At 39.0% G+C, this 16,853-nt stretch overlaps 1 protein-coding gene across 1 annotated transcript; it reads left to right on the plus strand.

The window, feature by feature from the left end:
• Positions 1-3,012: 3,012 nt before the first annotated feature.
• Positions 3,013-3,912, plus strand: LOC109470796 (NXPE family member 3-like; the record flags this gene model as incomplete). The annotated part of the gene is made up of 1 exon (XM_019769874.1): positions 3,013-3,912. A coding segment is annotated over one exon (795 nt), but the record flags the coding sequence as incomplete, so codon positions are not given.
• Positions 3,913-16,853: the final 12,941 nt, after the last annotated feature.

Raw genomic sequence — 16,853 nt, forward strand, 5'->3', positions numbered from 1 at the left:
TCCTACAGGTAACTCTGTATGGTGGCTCATATAACCCAACATGGCATCAATATACATCTCAACTTCTCCAAAAGGAGGCGATTGGAAATATTAGAATACCTGCGTTTCGAAAGAATCATGGTGGTTTTGACTTTAGTAAAATCACTACTGCTGATAAGATGTCTCTGTCTATTGTCAACCCTAAACCCACCTATCAAGTTGGAGAAAATATCTCTATAAAATAACTGCCCGGGACAAAAGTGCTCATCAGAGACTTCACGGAGGAGATTTTTTGATAGCAAAATTGTACACTGACTATCCTGTAAAGTCGTGTACGCCTGGGAAAGTTACGGACTACAAGAATGGATCTTACGTCGCTCAGTTTCTCCTAAGTTTGCCGGGAAACTTTTCCGTCTCTGTAAAGCTAATACAGCCAAGTGAAGCTGTCCAGATTCTGAGGAGAATCCATGACTCTTTTCTGGAGGGACGTGTAACTTATTGTAACTTTGTTGATACCATAGTCAACATTTCTGAATGGACCGAATGTAGCTTTAGTAGAAAAAGAGATCACAGTCTGAGTTCACAGTGTGATTTTTCTAGACCTATCCTGAATGCTACATGGTCATGCACAAAACCAAAACGAAGTATTTCGTGCAAGTTCATAAAAGAATGTAAACGCAACGAAACTGCTACAGCTGAGTTGCAGAAAAAGATGGTGAGCGCGCAAGAGATTCAGCTGCTTAACAGGTAATATATATTTTTTCAAGCATTGTTAATTTCATAATACTGAAATTTCCTATTAACAATTCCGGCAAATATATTAGTAAGCATTGGCGAGACGAATTTGACTAATAAATTCAATGATGATTATTCGTACAGTCACCTATTTTTATAACATACCCTTACCCTTATTCTACTTTACATTTAGCACAAGAGTGTACATGGATATCCTGAACAACATCAGCATTACCGTAAAAGAAAAGGGTGAGTTTTTTTGCAAAATACAGACACCTGAGTTTACGCATAATCATATCTAGGGTAGCTATTTCTACAGCCATAGTCTGATAAATGTGTAAAACCGAATGAAACACGTTCCGGCTAACCCCACAAACTTTAGAATATAAAATTAAAATTTCAAAAAATTATCTGCAAACGATTTGTTTTCCTAACAGTGACAAGGACATACAATACGAGGGGTGTTCGAAAAGTTCTCGGCCTCACCTAGAAAACGTCAGGGCAGTAAATTTTTTTTACACTATTTCATAATATAGTCCTCTCTAACTGCAATGCACTTGGTCCAGTGATGTTCCAGTTTTGTTTTCCCCTTGTGGAAGAAGGTTGCATCTGGACCCCCAGATTGGCCTCCACCGCATAGATGACGTCATAACTACCATCAAAACGTTGACCACGTCAAAGTTGAACTTGAGTTTAGGAAACAGGTAGAAGTCCGAGGGTGCTAGGTCAGGTGAATTGGAAGGGTGGGGTTGGACTGCAAACCCAAATTCGTTTGCTGCTGGCACTGACCCCTGTGCTGTGTAAACAGGTGCATTGTTAGCAGGCCAGGAGCTTTCCTCTAATTTTCTCTTTGATTGTTGTCCTCAAATGTCGTAATTCTGTTAAATAGTACTCCCCATTGATGCTTTAACCCCTTCGCAGAAATCATGATTACTTCCTTACTGTCCCAGAAAACAGAGGCAAAAACCCTGTCAACGGACGAAAGTCGCTAAAACTTCTTGGGGGGGCGGGGAATTCTTTATCCATTGTTTGCTCTGCTGTTTTGATTCAGAGTGAAAGTGGTGAACCCAGCTCATCTTGGGTTACAAATGTTTTGAGGAAATTGCATGCATTGGAGTGAAATCGTTCCTTGAAATGTCCCGCCTGTTTAACTTCTGATGTTCAGAAAACATTCGAGGCAGCAACCATGCAGACAGTTTGTTCATCCCTAGGATGTTCGACAAAACATTGTGAACTGAGCCAAAACAAAGGCCAAAGACTCTGCTACATGTCGGACAGTCTCACATCTGTCATTCACTACCATGTGATGGGTGGCCTCAACCGGATTGTTCGTGGTGCTGATTTGTGGCATCCTGGCATATGTTCATCTTTTGTGCTCTCCTTGCCGCGCTTGTAGCTAGCAACCCACTTCTTTATAGTTTAATAAGAAGGGACTCATCACCAAGTGTCTTGACCATGTCTTCATGGATTTCCTTAGGAGACATCCCTTTTTATCGATACACTTGATCACAGCACAAGCTTCTGTTGCGGCCATTTTGTGATTTTGCCCTCACCCACCCCATTTTCAAGGGGCGTCACATGCTAATTAATGAATATAAAAATTTGAATTTTTGTGTGCAGTGATGTAAGACGTCATAGTATACAGCTATATTAAAGAATAGGAGTTTGACCTTTATTTTCTAGGTGAGGCCGAGAACTTTTTGAACACCCCTCGTAATTTTACAATATCATTTCTGATAAATGTCCTAACATCCACAAAAATTCTTGCAATAAAAATCAATGACAACGTTTATTATTATAATACATACCAAAATATAGATATTCGGAATTTTCTAGACATTGTACCACCACTTTTTGTATTTTAGGTTGCAGGGCGTATTGTACCTACCCACCTCTTCTGCCCTCCCGTGGCCTGCTTGCATATAAATCAGGATCTTCTTTTGGGGCTTCAGACCCTAAACTAAACTAATTTTGTCTCTATTTTTGTATATAAATTAGTGCTGAAGGTTTCGCCAATCAAAGCATATAGGCAATATTTTTTTAGCAATACAGCAACCCATTGTAATTTATGATATTCTTAAAATATTGGAACGGGAAACCTTAACCTGATGTTGATTTAAGAATGTGAATTAGTTTCGCCTTACAACTTCAAATGGTTCACAAAATTTTGGTTCAACAAACGGGCGTTAACGGCGGGCTTATTGACACTATAACAATTGAAAGCATGCTTTTAAATGACAGAAATTTTAAAACCATAAAGAAGCACTACATTTGAAATCATCTCCTGCCTTCTCCTGACATTCCCTGATAAAGGTTTGTATCTTTTGTCATTTTGCAGATATTTTGCAAGAATACCTGCCGTTATGTAGCCCTCGCTTGCTGGAGAAAGGAACCGACGGATACTGGTATAACGGAAAGTGGAATTTACTCAGGTGTCGCTTAAACGAATACCTGCCGACATTGTCAACTTACAAATGCCTCCGGCACAAAACCTTCTTTATAGTTGGTGATTCAACTGCAAGGCAGTACTATGCGTTTCTTATAAAGCTTGTACAGGATATTAATGTACAACTCCCAGACGCAATAAGAGAATGGGAAAAAATCCACAAAAGCATTAATATACAATTTCATTTCCATACGTTCCCAAGAAATACAAGAACACCTCTTCAAATGAGCGATATTAAGTACACTGCTGATCTGATCGATAGTATTGTTGGTGGGCCTGATGTAGTTATTATTCTTAGTCTGTGGGCTCATTATTCTGCAGTACCATCAGAAACCTTCCTATCACGAGTTTATGGAATTCGCCATGCCATTGAACGTTTACATAGTCGATCTCCGGACACAAAAGTAGTCTGGCGAACAGGCAACACCCGTAAGCACATGACGGTTGCTCATGTTATAGAGAACGGTAATTGGGTTGCATATCAAAACCTGCTGGGCGCCAGGCAAATTTTACAAGGTCTCGATATTTTTTTCATGGATGTTTGGGATATGTCTGTGTGTGAAGATGTTTACAAGCTACACCCTGGACCAAACGTTATCAAGAACCACATAGATCTGATATTGAACTATGTCTGCCAAGAACCATAAAGGCTGTCTAAAGACGGGGCCTTTTTTTGTAATAATTACCTCAATGAAAAAATGGAGGTATTGTTTTTGGCGTGTCTGTCTGTGTGTGTGTGTGTGTGTGTGTGTGTGTGTTTCCGCAACTTTGTAGGCGGCATAACTTCATAACACCTTTATGGATTGTGATGATATTTGGTATGCTGATGACACAAATGTTTAATAGTCCTTGTTTCATTGAACACGGCAGATGTATAGAAGTTCTCCATGACCCATGCAGATTAGATCCTGATTTGCATAATCAAGCATGGCTTAAGCTCATGCATACCAGAAATCACGACTACGGGTCACCCGTTTCTTTTTTAGATATCCTCTTGAATATCTTTTCAAAGCATTTGACCTGTAATTCCATAACAAGCTGCTAGGGGGCCTTAACTCACGTGACCACCTTACAAGCACAAGGGCTACTTATTATCTAAAATTCATAACCCTAACATGTCCAGATATCAAGACCATGTCCACGTGAAAAGATACGCAGAAAAGCTAAACTGGTAAATAGCCCCACTCTAGTTCATCGATTTATTATCGTATTCAACTTCTATATCTTAATTTGTGCTTTGCTTATCCTATGTATTATGTATTGTCTGGTGGCAACGTGAATATAAGTGTAACTTGAGTGTGTCGCCACCGTGTCTTGTCATTATATGTTTCGATAAATAAATTTAAAAAAAATAAAAAAAAGATACCAAGACCAGACGTTTCACTGCAGTACCAAGGTAAGCCACTAGGGGCTCCAAAATCGCATCATTTCTAGATTTAGTCACACCCTACCAACCCACTAAGTATGAAACCAATCCACCCAGCCGTTGACGAAATTTAATTCACATTAGACGAAAACCAACGTATCCGGGTCGTATACTCCCGTACACACGCCCGGAAATTCCAAATATACGGACATTTCCAGGTGTGCGCGACCCGCACACGGCCCGGATATGAACCACTCAGGTGTCCGGGCCATGTACAGGCCTGCACACGTCTGCACACGCCACCCGTAAATCTCTGCACACACCTGGATACGTGACACGTACCTCTGAGTGTGTGTATGAAAAATGCAAAAATTAGCGGTAATTTTCACCTAATTATCTTCCTCATTATCAGCTCGTGTACGGGTCGTACACACCCGCACACGCCCCCCCCCCCTCCAATGTGCCTTTTGTAATGTAAAGTAGCATCATAGCCGTTTATCCCCCCTTCTTGTTTGCATAATTTTGTTTTCTTTATTAATTGTACATGGTGCTTGGGCTTTGTGACTTTTTGTTTGTGTTTTGTGTGCCTCCAATATTTCCAGTGTACTTCGGCCGGTCTTTCAGCTCAGCTGAAACAAACTGTACGTCTCGTTCTTCTGTGTCTTGCCTTGACGCAGCTAGTCACGGGAGCAGATATTAGTCTCGTCTGGGCACCAGTCGTTAGAAGCCATCCCAAGCTCTTTATTCCGCGCTGTGCAACAAGCCTCGCTGAGGCGGTGACCCACGGGCCGAACATCTTGTGCCACAGCACGGCCTTGAGTCGGTACACAGCATATAGTCCGGAGGGGTGTACATCGGTCCTCTGGTCCGGTCTAATACTCTCTTGCACGCGGACTATCACTCGCCTATGCCCGCAGCCTGGTTCCCAGGATCCTGGCTACCGGCTTGCCAAAGAACGAGGCATACTCTGACGTTCACAATCTTCCCAATCAACCTCAGCTTGGAGAGTAGTCTTGTCCCAGTTCGTCTTGCCAGTGTCCCACGGCGTTCTTGTCTTGAAAACTGCTCCAATTTACGTAGAAAGGCGCAATACCGGTATTCCTGTGTTGATGATGAGATATGACACAATCTCTCACCATGGACCCTTTTCTACCTCCATGCTCTCACTAAGTTCCTAGCGTGTTGCTTGTGCCCAGGATAGTTGTACAATACACGCTCCACAACCAGGCATGTAACGGAAAGATTTCAAAAATAATGACCCGAGCGTTGATTGGCCCTCTTTTCAAACCCCAACAAAGAGAAATGCATGCAATTGGCTGGTCTGGTTTACAGGTCACCGCAAGGATAATGATATACAAAGAGTTGTGGAATGTCCCGCTTGTCTATTATGTAAAAGTTACACGCACACTAATAAAAAAAAACATAGGCTATAAAATAGTCTGGAATGTTATCATCAACACATAATTTGCAGTTTACCCGTGTAATGTTTTCAACTTCGTGTTCTTAAAGTATGAAAGTTAAATATAACAAAGGAAGTTAAACCTCTCTTATATAAAAACAAACAAACAAGGTAAATAAGACATAGGCGCCGTCTCGTCTCTGACCATGACACCACAATACACATCTTACAACAATGTACAAGTAAACTATGCATCTTTTGCCTCTTCCAAAAAATTATTTTTACATTAAAGTGGGCTGATATTTGAAAAAAACACCAGAGCGGTCCCTCTCATTACCAAAGAAAACGACCATGTTTCCAAAGGTGAAATATGTCAAGGTCGAAGGTTCCCAATAGACTAGTTTGGTAAAATTCTGATCAGTAATTGTGTTGTTGTTTTTGCCCACTGTAGATTCAATATGGTGCCGGTATAATGAGGCGTTAATATATGCGGGGAGACGATGGACCACACAAAGAAATCTACTCATTGTTCATAGCAAGGGTTATAGTTACAAATATATACAGGGATACACTTAGACCCCATTCATACCAAGGACGTTATATCATAACCTAGTTGAAGCTGCATGTTCATATAAAATCCTTGTTCATACCAAGCTTTATATATCCTTCTAGATTCTTTAGCAGAGTTTATATAAGCCTGGCGTGGCCCAAAAGTCAACCAGACTCTGGCGAGGGCGAGTTTATAGCAGACATCGGCTCCCAAACAACATTTATTCTATTCACCAACTTTTAATGTAACGCTGATTTCCTCTACCATCCAATCTAGATGTCTTGTCTTTGTGTTGCGTTGCCTGTTACCTACAACGTTTTTAGGTAGTAATTCGGTTCATGGAACGAACTCATGTTTAGGTAGATTTCGGGAGTAAAATAATATTGTTTTCTAACCAGCATTTTCCCCGTTCTTCTTACCGGCTTTGAAAACACATGTGCACCTCTCAATTTACGCATTTGCGAAACGATCTACATGTATGGTGACCCCTTATTGTTTGGCAGTACTTGCGACGTGTGACGTGTGCAGGCCCGTATATTCCCGTACACACGACTAATTACCAGGTGTCCGGGCGTGTCCGGAGGAATCACAGACCCGCACACGCCGTGGCCGACATTTCCTGCACACACCCGGACACACCCGGGCACGCCAAGTTTCACGGGGCATGTACAGGTCCGGAAACGTCCGGATATTCCGATTTTTGAGCAGTGTCATTCATGGAATTTCAAGGATATTTTCAACTCAATCGCAGTACTATACCTACGAATCCGCCTCTGAGACGTCGCCAAAAAACTATGTAAACATGTTTTAAAAAGAGAGAAGAGATCATGTAGATATAGATGTAGATAAAGAAACTGCACAATCCTTCACAATCGTATCGTTGTATCCATTGAACTGGCAAGGCATCAACCCCTACCCTTTACAGTTAAGACAAATTGCTAATGATGGTCGGTATTAGGTAACTGAGCCTTTACCATAAATATTAGTTCAATCTTTTTTACCTTTGCCAAGAAGGATATGTTTTCAGAGGTGTTCGTGTGTGTGTATGTCTTTTTGTCTGTGTGTCTGCCTGTAAACACGATAACTCGAGAAGGCTTGAATAAATTGTCTTCATACTTGGTAGGTATGTAGGTTGTGATGAGACCTAAAAATGATTAGATTTTGGGTCCCCTGGCAGCTTGTTGTGGTACTGCAGCGGAACTTCAGGCTTTGATATCTCATAATCTAGACAGTAAGGGTCACGAATTTTTTGTGGTAGGTGGCTCTTGTGCTGGGGAAGAAGTAACGTAAGTTTGCCCCCCTTGCGGCTTGGTGTGGAACTGCAGGGTTGTCCTGATTTTTGGTATGTACGTAGCTTTAGTTACGCTTGACATAATTCTGCGAGAATTATGTAAATCTTGCTGTAATTCGCGCAATTAATAAGGAAATTCCATAAATCAGCTGCATTACATTATAGGACTATACAATCTTGTGACATGTAATTGAGAACAAGAGAAACACAGGCAGATATTGATTATGTAAATTAACATTTAATTTGCATAATTAATGAGAAAATGCTATAATTCCATAATGGTTACTGCCTAGAATGTCACACTTGGGGTATTTGAACATTAAGTGAAGGTAAACATTTTTAAAGATGCTTATTTAAATAATGACCTCATTTGCATAATTTATGAATAAATGATAGAATGGCTTTCTTTGTTAAGATAACGCTGTCTGTTAATGAAGAATATGATCAACTGATACAATCCATGCAAATGAGATTCCTATTTACATAAGGCCATGTTGATTTGATTATATGGATGACATCCTCTGGGGACCTCAAAACTGATGCGAGCGTGCGAATAAGAAAAAGTTGCTTTCATCATGAAATCTACGTGGTCATGAAGGTTGAAAAAATGACACATGAGTATGGTATGGCGAATAATCTACACTCCAAATTCATTTCTTCACATTTTCGTCTTTTTCATTTAATTTTGGCATTCTACGACAATGGTATCATTTTCAAATATTTTTTTTGTACCTTACGGTATATATTTGCTCATTTTGCAACTGTTGATTGTATAATTTACAGTATGATTGAAAATTTTTTTTTTTGGAAACGGCCGAAAATTCATGCGCGCGCGGATGTCATCCATATAATCAAATCAACATGGCCTAATCAGGAGGAATAATCTTTATTCTGTCAGTCATAAAGATTAACATCATTTGGCGAAGGTATGAGATCGTGGAACTCTATTTTTAATATAAAACACTTGTGAAAGTGTTCGGCAAAACTACATTTGTTTTATATTATATCAACGATGTATTTTAACATTAATAAATTTCTGTATTTAACGTCTCCGAGGTCTGTTTGAGATTGGAGGCATTGATTAATGTTACCTACTTGTGTTCCTAGTGACGCCCAAGAGGCCTAGCCGTAAGTACAGTACTGGAACGGTGTTAAAAACACTTTTAAACAGTATTATGATGCATTCCATTAGAAATTGGTTTTTGGCAAATGCTTCCGGGCATGATCTTTGAATATACATGTAAGAGCAAAATACTTAGAAATGTTTTCTGTATCTGTATAGCCTGTATAACAACCTTTCGCCGTAACACACCAGCTTCGCAGGCACGCGGCGTGGCGGCAGCTGGCTACATTACACCGATCGACTTGTTACATCTAGCCCATGGACATCTAACTCTGAGCATTGTTTAAAGCTATCTAATGACAACGCCCCTACTGTACTTGGTGACAGTGAGTTCCACTCTGCTATAGTTCTAGGAAATAATGAATTCTTGAACGCCTTAGTCCTTGTTAATAACCCTTGCTTTAAGGCATGGATATTTCTTGTTCTCTTCTGGGCTGGTTTCGGTACTTAGTGATTGGGACGTGCACCAGCTTATTAATCATTTTGTACATCATGCATAGTCTGATTTCTGTTTGTATTTGTATACAACTAATACATTTCCAACGACGCGTTGACTAAGCGTTATATTACAATGTACATTGCTATATACGAGAATCCATAGCTGTCAGTATTAATTTTTTTTTCTCTTGCAATATGACATAGTATGCTTTAAGCAGTGTGTTTTCTGGGACTGAAATCGCATAATTTTGAAGTGGTGATCTATTCAGATGTTTTAATAAAATCACCATTACAGCTGGTTTTTAAATGTATCCTGTACTCTTTTCGTTTTCGATTGTTAGTGATGGTTTATCTTTATGCATTTAAAGGCCCACACCCTTGTTTACTACTTACGGTTAATGAAATGAGAAGAGTTGCTTTAGGAGACTTCCTTGTCCACATTTACAAACTAGAGTTTCACGATCTCATACATTCACCAAAAAAATGTTAACCTCAATGACTGACGAGGTATTCATTTTTCGCATTAATTATGCAAATAAGATTCCATCAATATTGTAGTTATATGAACTAAGTGAATGTGTTAGGACTGCTCCACCCACGCTGACCAGTAATAGATGACAGATGTTAGACTTATTCCTCCTACAAGATTGTCACTGTATATAGCACAGAATACAATGAGGAAAATTCCTTTGGCGTGAGATTCATTACTAAGTATTCCTGAGTGTTGGTGAGAAAACTACAAATATAATCACAAAAGCTGATCATATTCTCCACCTTATGACAGTCTTATCATAAGAAAGGGGCTATAATTATATAGAATTTCGTCATAAATTATGCAAATGAGGTTATGCCTAGTGATGTTAACATTCGTTTTACTTCCAAATGCCACAAAAAGGAAATTCCTGACATCTACCATTATGGAATTGCAGCTTCTTCTCATTAATTATGCAAATCAGACATTCATTTGCTAATTAATATCTGTCGGTTTTTCACACGTTCACAATGATATATGTCATAAGTTTGAATCGAGTCAAGTCAGGATATTTTACTTCGAAATGCCTGTTTAGCCTACTTGGCCGCTTTCGCTCTCGACAAGGCCGAATGGATGGGTAGAGGTCAGGGACAGGAGTTATAAGAACCTTTTTACATGCACAGTGTCTAATACGCATCAATATATTAATAAATAATAAGTAAAACAAAATGAATAAATATTTGAATACATCATTAAGTATAACGTCCTAAGCCTTTAAAATCCTTGATCAATACATATATTATCATAATGCCTGTTACAAAAGGGATGGAAATATGAATGGACGTAGCCGCCCCAATATGAGGGTGGGAGGTATTCCCTGAAACCGAGCATAAGTAAGCCAGGCTTCTTCTGTATGCTTCAAAGTGTGGTTTTTGGGAGATGAGACAGTCCAAAGGGATCTCCAGAAAATGCAAAATAAGCAAAAATAAGCAAAAAGACAAGAAATAAGTAAAAAAGAGAAAAAACTAGAGAAAAAGGAGGGAAAATAAGCAAAAAGAAGAGAAAATGAGCCCAAAACATGCAAAAATATATTGCAGTCGGTGGTACTCTCAACTCTAAAATAACGTGGATTTTTTCGGCCCGAGCATCCATGTTCCTATATTGGACGTTACGTTCTTATATTGGACGTTACGTTTATTAGTTTTGGGAAATCACTTTAAAAATGACTGTACCTTTTTGTTCAGAATGATGAATAAATTGACAAATCTGACTAATGTTTCGTTAAAAGACGTTAATAAATACTCAAAATTTTACTTTCGTTGGCTAGGGAACATGTGTGGTGCCTTAGAAGTGAGTTAAGTTCAATTTCCATGCTCTAGTGACCAGGTGCGGTACCTTACATTAATTTCAACTTCCATGGCTAGTGAACATGTGCAGTACCTGACTGCGAGTTAATTTCATTTTCCATGTTTTGTAACCAGGTGTGGTACCTTACAGATGTGACAGGTGTGGTGTTTCCGTGATCGAGAGCCTAGGCGCCTACATAATACACCTTTCAGGTGTTACAAGAAGGTTTTCATGTGCAAACAACTACTAGTACCTTAGGTGGTGTTTCAGGTACTAAGTTTACTGCCAAGTACAAACAATGGCAACGGGTTTGTGACAGGCATTTTTTGCTAAATTTAGTAATTTTTGTTTCAAGAATAGAATTTTATGGGTATTATGTCAAGTTACTCATGGTTTCTAATATTAATAACATCCCATATAATTTTATGTAAATTTTATAATTGAATATTGATGACGTCATAGGCTTAAATCCAAGATGGCGTACCATATCATTAGAACAGGTATATACAAGTTATTTTCAATAAAATTTCAGCAATACTTCCATTTCGTTTTTTCAAAAAAGGTTTAAATGAAGGTCTTTAGTGTGTGTTTACAGTGTTATTTAGGCCTAATCGTGTGTTTACAGTGTTATTTAGGCCTAATCATGAAAAAAGCTACTTTTAAAAATTCAAGATTGATGATCCAAGATGGTGGATATCTTAAATATGCATGACGTCATTTTATGACGTCACCGGTGGTGCTATGGGCAATATACCTAATATGCTGTCATAAACACTTTTGCTAAAGTTATGTTGTATACCATTTAGTTTTTAGGGAATAACCTATCTAGACGGTTTGGGCCAATAAAATCAGATTAGTGACGTCAATATTACGTCATAACGACATAAAAAATTGTAGATAAGATGAATTTTTACTAGGAAATCATCCTCTGAAAATTTAGTGGCCTTACGACATACCGTTCGCGAGTTCTGAGGGGGGGGTCAAATGCAATAATAGGAAACACTCTGGATGGAGTGCATTGAATGGATACATGAATGACGTTTATTGTTGTTTCATGGTAGCCTGAGTGTCAGCCTTGTTAGCTTTCGCCCACGCCCAAGATCCGCTCCCCTTTATGGTGCAGGCGAAAGTGGAACTGTTTTTAACCCTCAACAGTACACCTTCCTGGACTGATTAATCTGTACACCTGGGGTCCGCGCGGACCCCAGAACAGTTTTTTGCTAATTTTCAGAAATTATCAACATGCTACCAGCTTAATTGTTTTGCAAACTGATGTGGGAACCTATATGCCCACATCACATACAAAGATCATACATTTTGAACTTTTTCTATTTTTTGGTGAAGAAAAGAAGACAAGAAGAAATACCCGATTTTTAAACCCATTTCAGACTGAAGGGGCTTTTGAGGCCCAACTTTGATCTCAGATAGCGGCTAAACGGCTTGCGGTAGAAGTATCAAATTTGGAGACCTTTCCTAAAAAGTTCATATTAGTTTAATACTGGTAAGTTGATGTTTTTTTGTGTTACCATGGCAACAGGTTTCTAGCAGGCAGTTTTTTTGAAAATAGAAGTAATTTTGGTTTAAACATAAATATTTTCTGAGTTTTATATTAAATTTCACTTCTTTTCCAACATTAATAACATTTTACATAATTAAATATAAGTTAGATCATTTAATATGCATAGAATATGCTAATTTGATGACGTCATTGGTCAAAATCCAATAAGGCGGACTATATTATTAGCTCTGACGTCATATGACGTTATAATTACACCAAAGTTATTAAAATTTAATTCTATTACTACACCATTCTCTGAAAACTTGGTAGACATACGATGAGTGCATAAAAACATATGAAAACGGAAATAAGGTAATGTATAAGAACGCCAGTGTATCCATTATGATCGAAAGCCGGCTGGGGTCCGCACGGACCCCAAAAGAAAATCAGATATAATTTTTTTTATAAATGGTAGAAACGGAGTTTTCTGCACTGTATTGAAAGACAACTTTGTGAGTGACAATTACCTAAAATTTTAGAAAAAAATCTATAGAAACAAAAAAGATATTACAGAATATATAGTGCTGGGGTCCGCGCGGACCCCAGGTGTACTGTTTAGGGTTAATGTGTATCATTTTAATGATAAAAGTGAAAGTCCAAATGTCATCAGGTAGGTTGTACAATTTATACGTTTATCGAAAGTTTTGTCCGACGGCTAATTGCAATTTATGCATACAAGGGCAATTAGGCACCGTAAAAAAAAAACAACTAAAAATCACCGGAAAAACGCATAATCTACATAAGGTAAATGTCTAAAACTATGTCTGGAGAGTTTATGTCCCCCTTTTCCAAAATTTGTTGGTCAGCTTGGGTAGTTAAAAGAAGAATTGTTTTTTTCTTTTTCGTCGATAGTTTATACAAATTTGTTTTGGATTGGCAAGGACGCATTTCGTAAGTTGGTGTAAAATGAACAGTTTGAGATGAAGTGTACTTCGTCTTTTACGGCTTCTTTCGCATGCAGTTAGCTTTTTAAAGCGGCCTTTTCCCTCCATCTGGTGGATGAACAGTAATTCTAACTTTAGTACTATGATCATCGAGTGCATTCTATAGTCTATAAGATAAGGAGACTAAGTTTTTTATGCGCTTACATTTTGGATAGACGCATAACTTACAGATAGCTTTTAACAAAGACCATCATGTTTTATACGTATCATCGCAATGATACACCCTGAAGACCGACATGCTACCTGCATCATTGCGGAGCTTGCCTGATTAAATCACTTTGCGGCTGCCGCCCGCCTAACATCTAGCCGGCCTCCGAAAATCTTCGGGAAAATCGAGAGGTGAAGCCGCGAGTTTGCGTTACAGATGTAAGGCTTACGAGAGTAGAAAACCAGAAACCCCTACTGTTACACTATGGTTACACAGACTATACTAACACGGACCGTGAAGGGCTTTTTTCAGACAAGAATACGCATGTTTTAATGACGATGTACTTTATTCCTGTATGTTCAACTTTATTAGTAATAAGTAGCGATCGATGGGTGTTACAATGTATGTAATTTGTGTGTATTATGCCCATGTGGAATGACCTGGAAGTAGATGTGACAATCGGTATTCTCGAAACCCCCATGCAGAGCGTAAAACAACACGGAAACCTCGCCAAAATGATGCATTTCACGGTAAACTTTGACGCCACAAATCTCATCTTCAGACCCTTTTTGTTGTGATCAACTGACATCCGTGACTTCCATTGCCGATAAAGTATACAATGTAATGCTCTTAAACCGCTTGCGGCCAGAAATAGAGAAAGTGCTCAGGAGAAATCAAAATGGTTTCCGTAAAAACCGATCTACGGTCTATCAGATACTTACCGTACGCAGGATCATTGAGGGAGTAATAGCAAAAAATCTTATAAGGCCATTTTACTTTTCGTCGATTTCTCAAAAGCATTTGATTCCCTGAATAGAACAAAGATGATGCAGATACTCCTGGCATATGGCATTCCAACAGAAACAGTTGATGCCATCATGATGTTATACCAGAGAACACAAGCCATTGTTAGATCCCCATATGGTGATACAGAACCATTTGACATTATAGCTGGCGTACTGCGAGGAGATACACTTGCACCGTATCTATTTGTCATTTGCTTAGATTATGTGCTGCGAAATTCTGTGGACGAAATGCAAGAAAACGGTCTCACTTTAGAGTATGCAAAATCTCGAAGGTACCCTGCCAAATATATCACCGATGCAGATTTATGCTGATGATCTTGCACTTTTTTAGTGATTTGATTGCACAAGCAGAGGCTCTTCTACATTGTCTGGAAAAATCAGCCAGATGTATTGGGCTGCATGTAAATGCAGGCAAAACAGAATACATGTCCTTCAACCAGCAAGAAGACGTTATCTCCACTTTGGACGGGAAGCCTATAAAGCAGGTCAAAGATTTTACATACCTTGGCAGCAATATATCTTCAACTGAAAACAACGTTAAAGCTCGCATTGGAAAAAGCTTGGGCTGCAATTGATAAACTCTCAGTGATCTGGAAATCATCTCTTCCAAACCAGATGAAATGGGATTTCTTTCAAGCAACTGTAGTTTCTGTATTGCTTTATGGAAGCAATGCTTGGACCCTCACGAAACGACTTGAGAGAAAGTTGGACGGCACATGCACAAAATGCCAGTGTAGGCAGACCTTGCACAACATACATACAACAACTGTGTGAGGATGCAGACTACAAACCAGGAGACCTGCCCAGGGCTATGGAAGATAGGGAGGGCTGGCGGAAAAGAGTCACGAGCATCCGTGAAACTATCACGACCAGATGATGATGATGACATCCGTGTGGTGATCTGACTTGTTGGGATTGCGGGGATACATTTCATGGCCTATTTTAGGTTAACCGTGACTAAACTATGACTTATATCAAATGCATCATTTCGGCGCGTAACATGGGACGTAGACGCGGAAATCTAACGGAACTGACATGCCCGTGTAAAGAGTACATTTGTGTCTGTAGACAGAATTCCCTTTCCTAGTGATGGTCAACACTTCGCATTTATTCGGATAAAACTTCATCATCCAAACCGACATTTCGCCAGTGTACCGAGGTCGCTCTGGAGTTTTTGTGAGTCCCCTAGACTTGAGACGGCCATGTAGATCATGTGTCGTCAATAAAAAGATGGGCCTTAGAGGCCAAAATGTCAGCACGGTCCCAGCACAGGCCCTTGCAGTACTCCAGATATAATAATATATCAGATATATCAGTTATGTAAGCGTTTCAGCAAGGGGCTAGCCCATCTTTCTAACTTTCTAATATATGCCGAGTGATTAGCAGAGAAAGCAGCACGTACCATTTTTAAATACTTGGTATGATCCGGCCTTGGTTTGAAGTAACGACCTCCCAGTTTCAAAGCGAGCATTCTACCTAATTGAGCCATTGCACCGGTGAGACCACAAGCAAGCTTATTTTTTGTTCAATTTTAGCAAAGTTCAGGTTACGTAAAAATTCAAGAACATTGATAACATTTTTGACTAACAAGCAAAATTATATTTAAATAACTCGTGATGGCCCCTCATCTTATAATACTCTGGGCCGACATAGCGAAAGCTCCTATATGCTGCGTCAGCTTCTGTTGTTGTCTTGTTGTGTCCGAATTCCACAGTAGTACAGAAGGCAATCCGGATTCTCCCCAGTGCAGAGAGGAAGAAAGCTTTTAAAAAACAGATGTTATTATGTTAGTATCCTTGCAGAACGTAAATATCTTTGCCAAAAACAAATTATGCGCATTTTCGTTATCAACTTTCAAAACAATTATGCTTATCGATTCTCTCTATGGACGGCCTTCGATACTTTTGGCCCCAAAACACTTTAGATACTTAGGTTGGTTGAAGGTGTGGATAACCTGTCGATCTGTTCTGCTGTTAGGTTTTAAAGCTAAATCAATTCAATTCAGTTCAATTTTATATATACTATACGTAACCTTTAATTTATACTATACGTGACAGTTTAGAAATAAAGAACTTTTGGAATGATAAAAAATACCCATATTAATTTTCAAGAAATTACATTGACATTCTTCTTGTTTTATTTACGCTACTTATACCAGGCCACTCGAACGACTGACTCGAGGAGACCTCAACAAGTACAAGTAAGTACAAGTAAGTATACCAGAAGAGTTTCTAAAAGGCTATATATATAT

The sequence above is a fragment of the Branchiostoma belcheri genome, unplaced genomic scaffold, assembly GCF_001625305.1.
Source record: "Branchiostoma belcheri isolate BF01 breed outbred unplaced genomic scaffold, Haploidv18h27 scaffold233, whole genome shotgun sequence".
In the NCBI taxonomy this organism is placed as follows: Eukaryota; Metazoa; Chordata; class Leptocardii; order Amphioxiformes; family Branchiostomatidae; genus Branchiostoma; species Branchiostoma belcheri.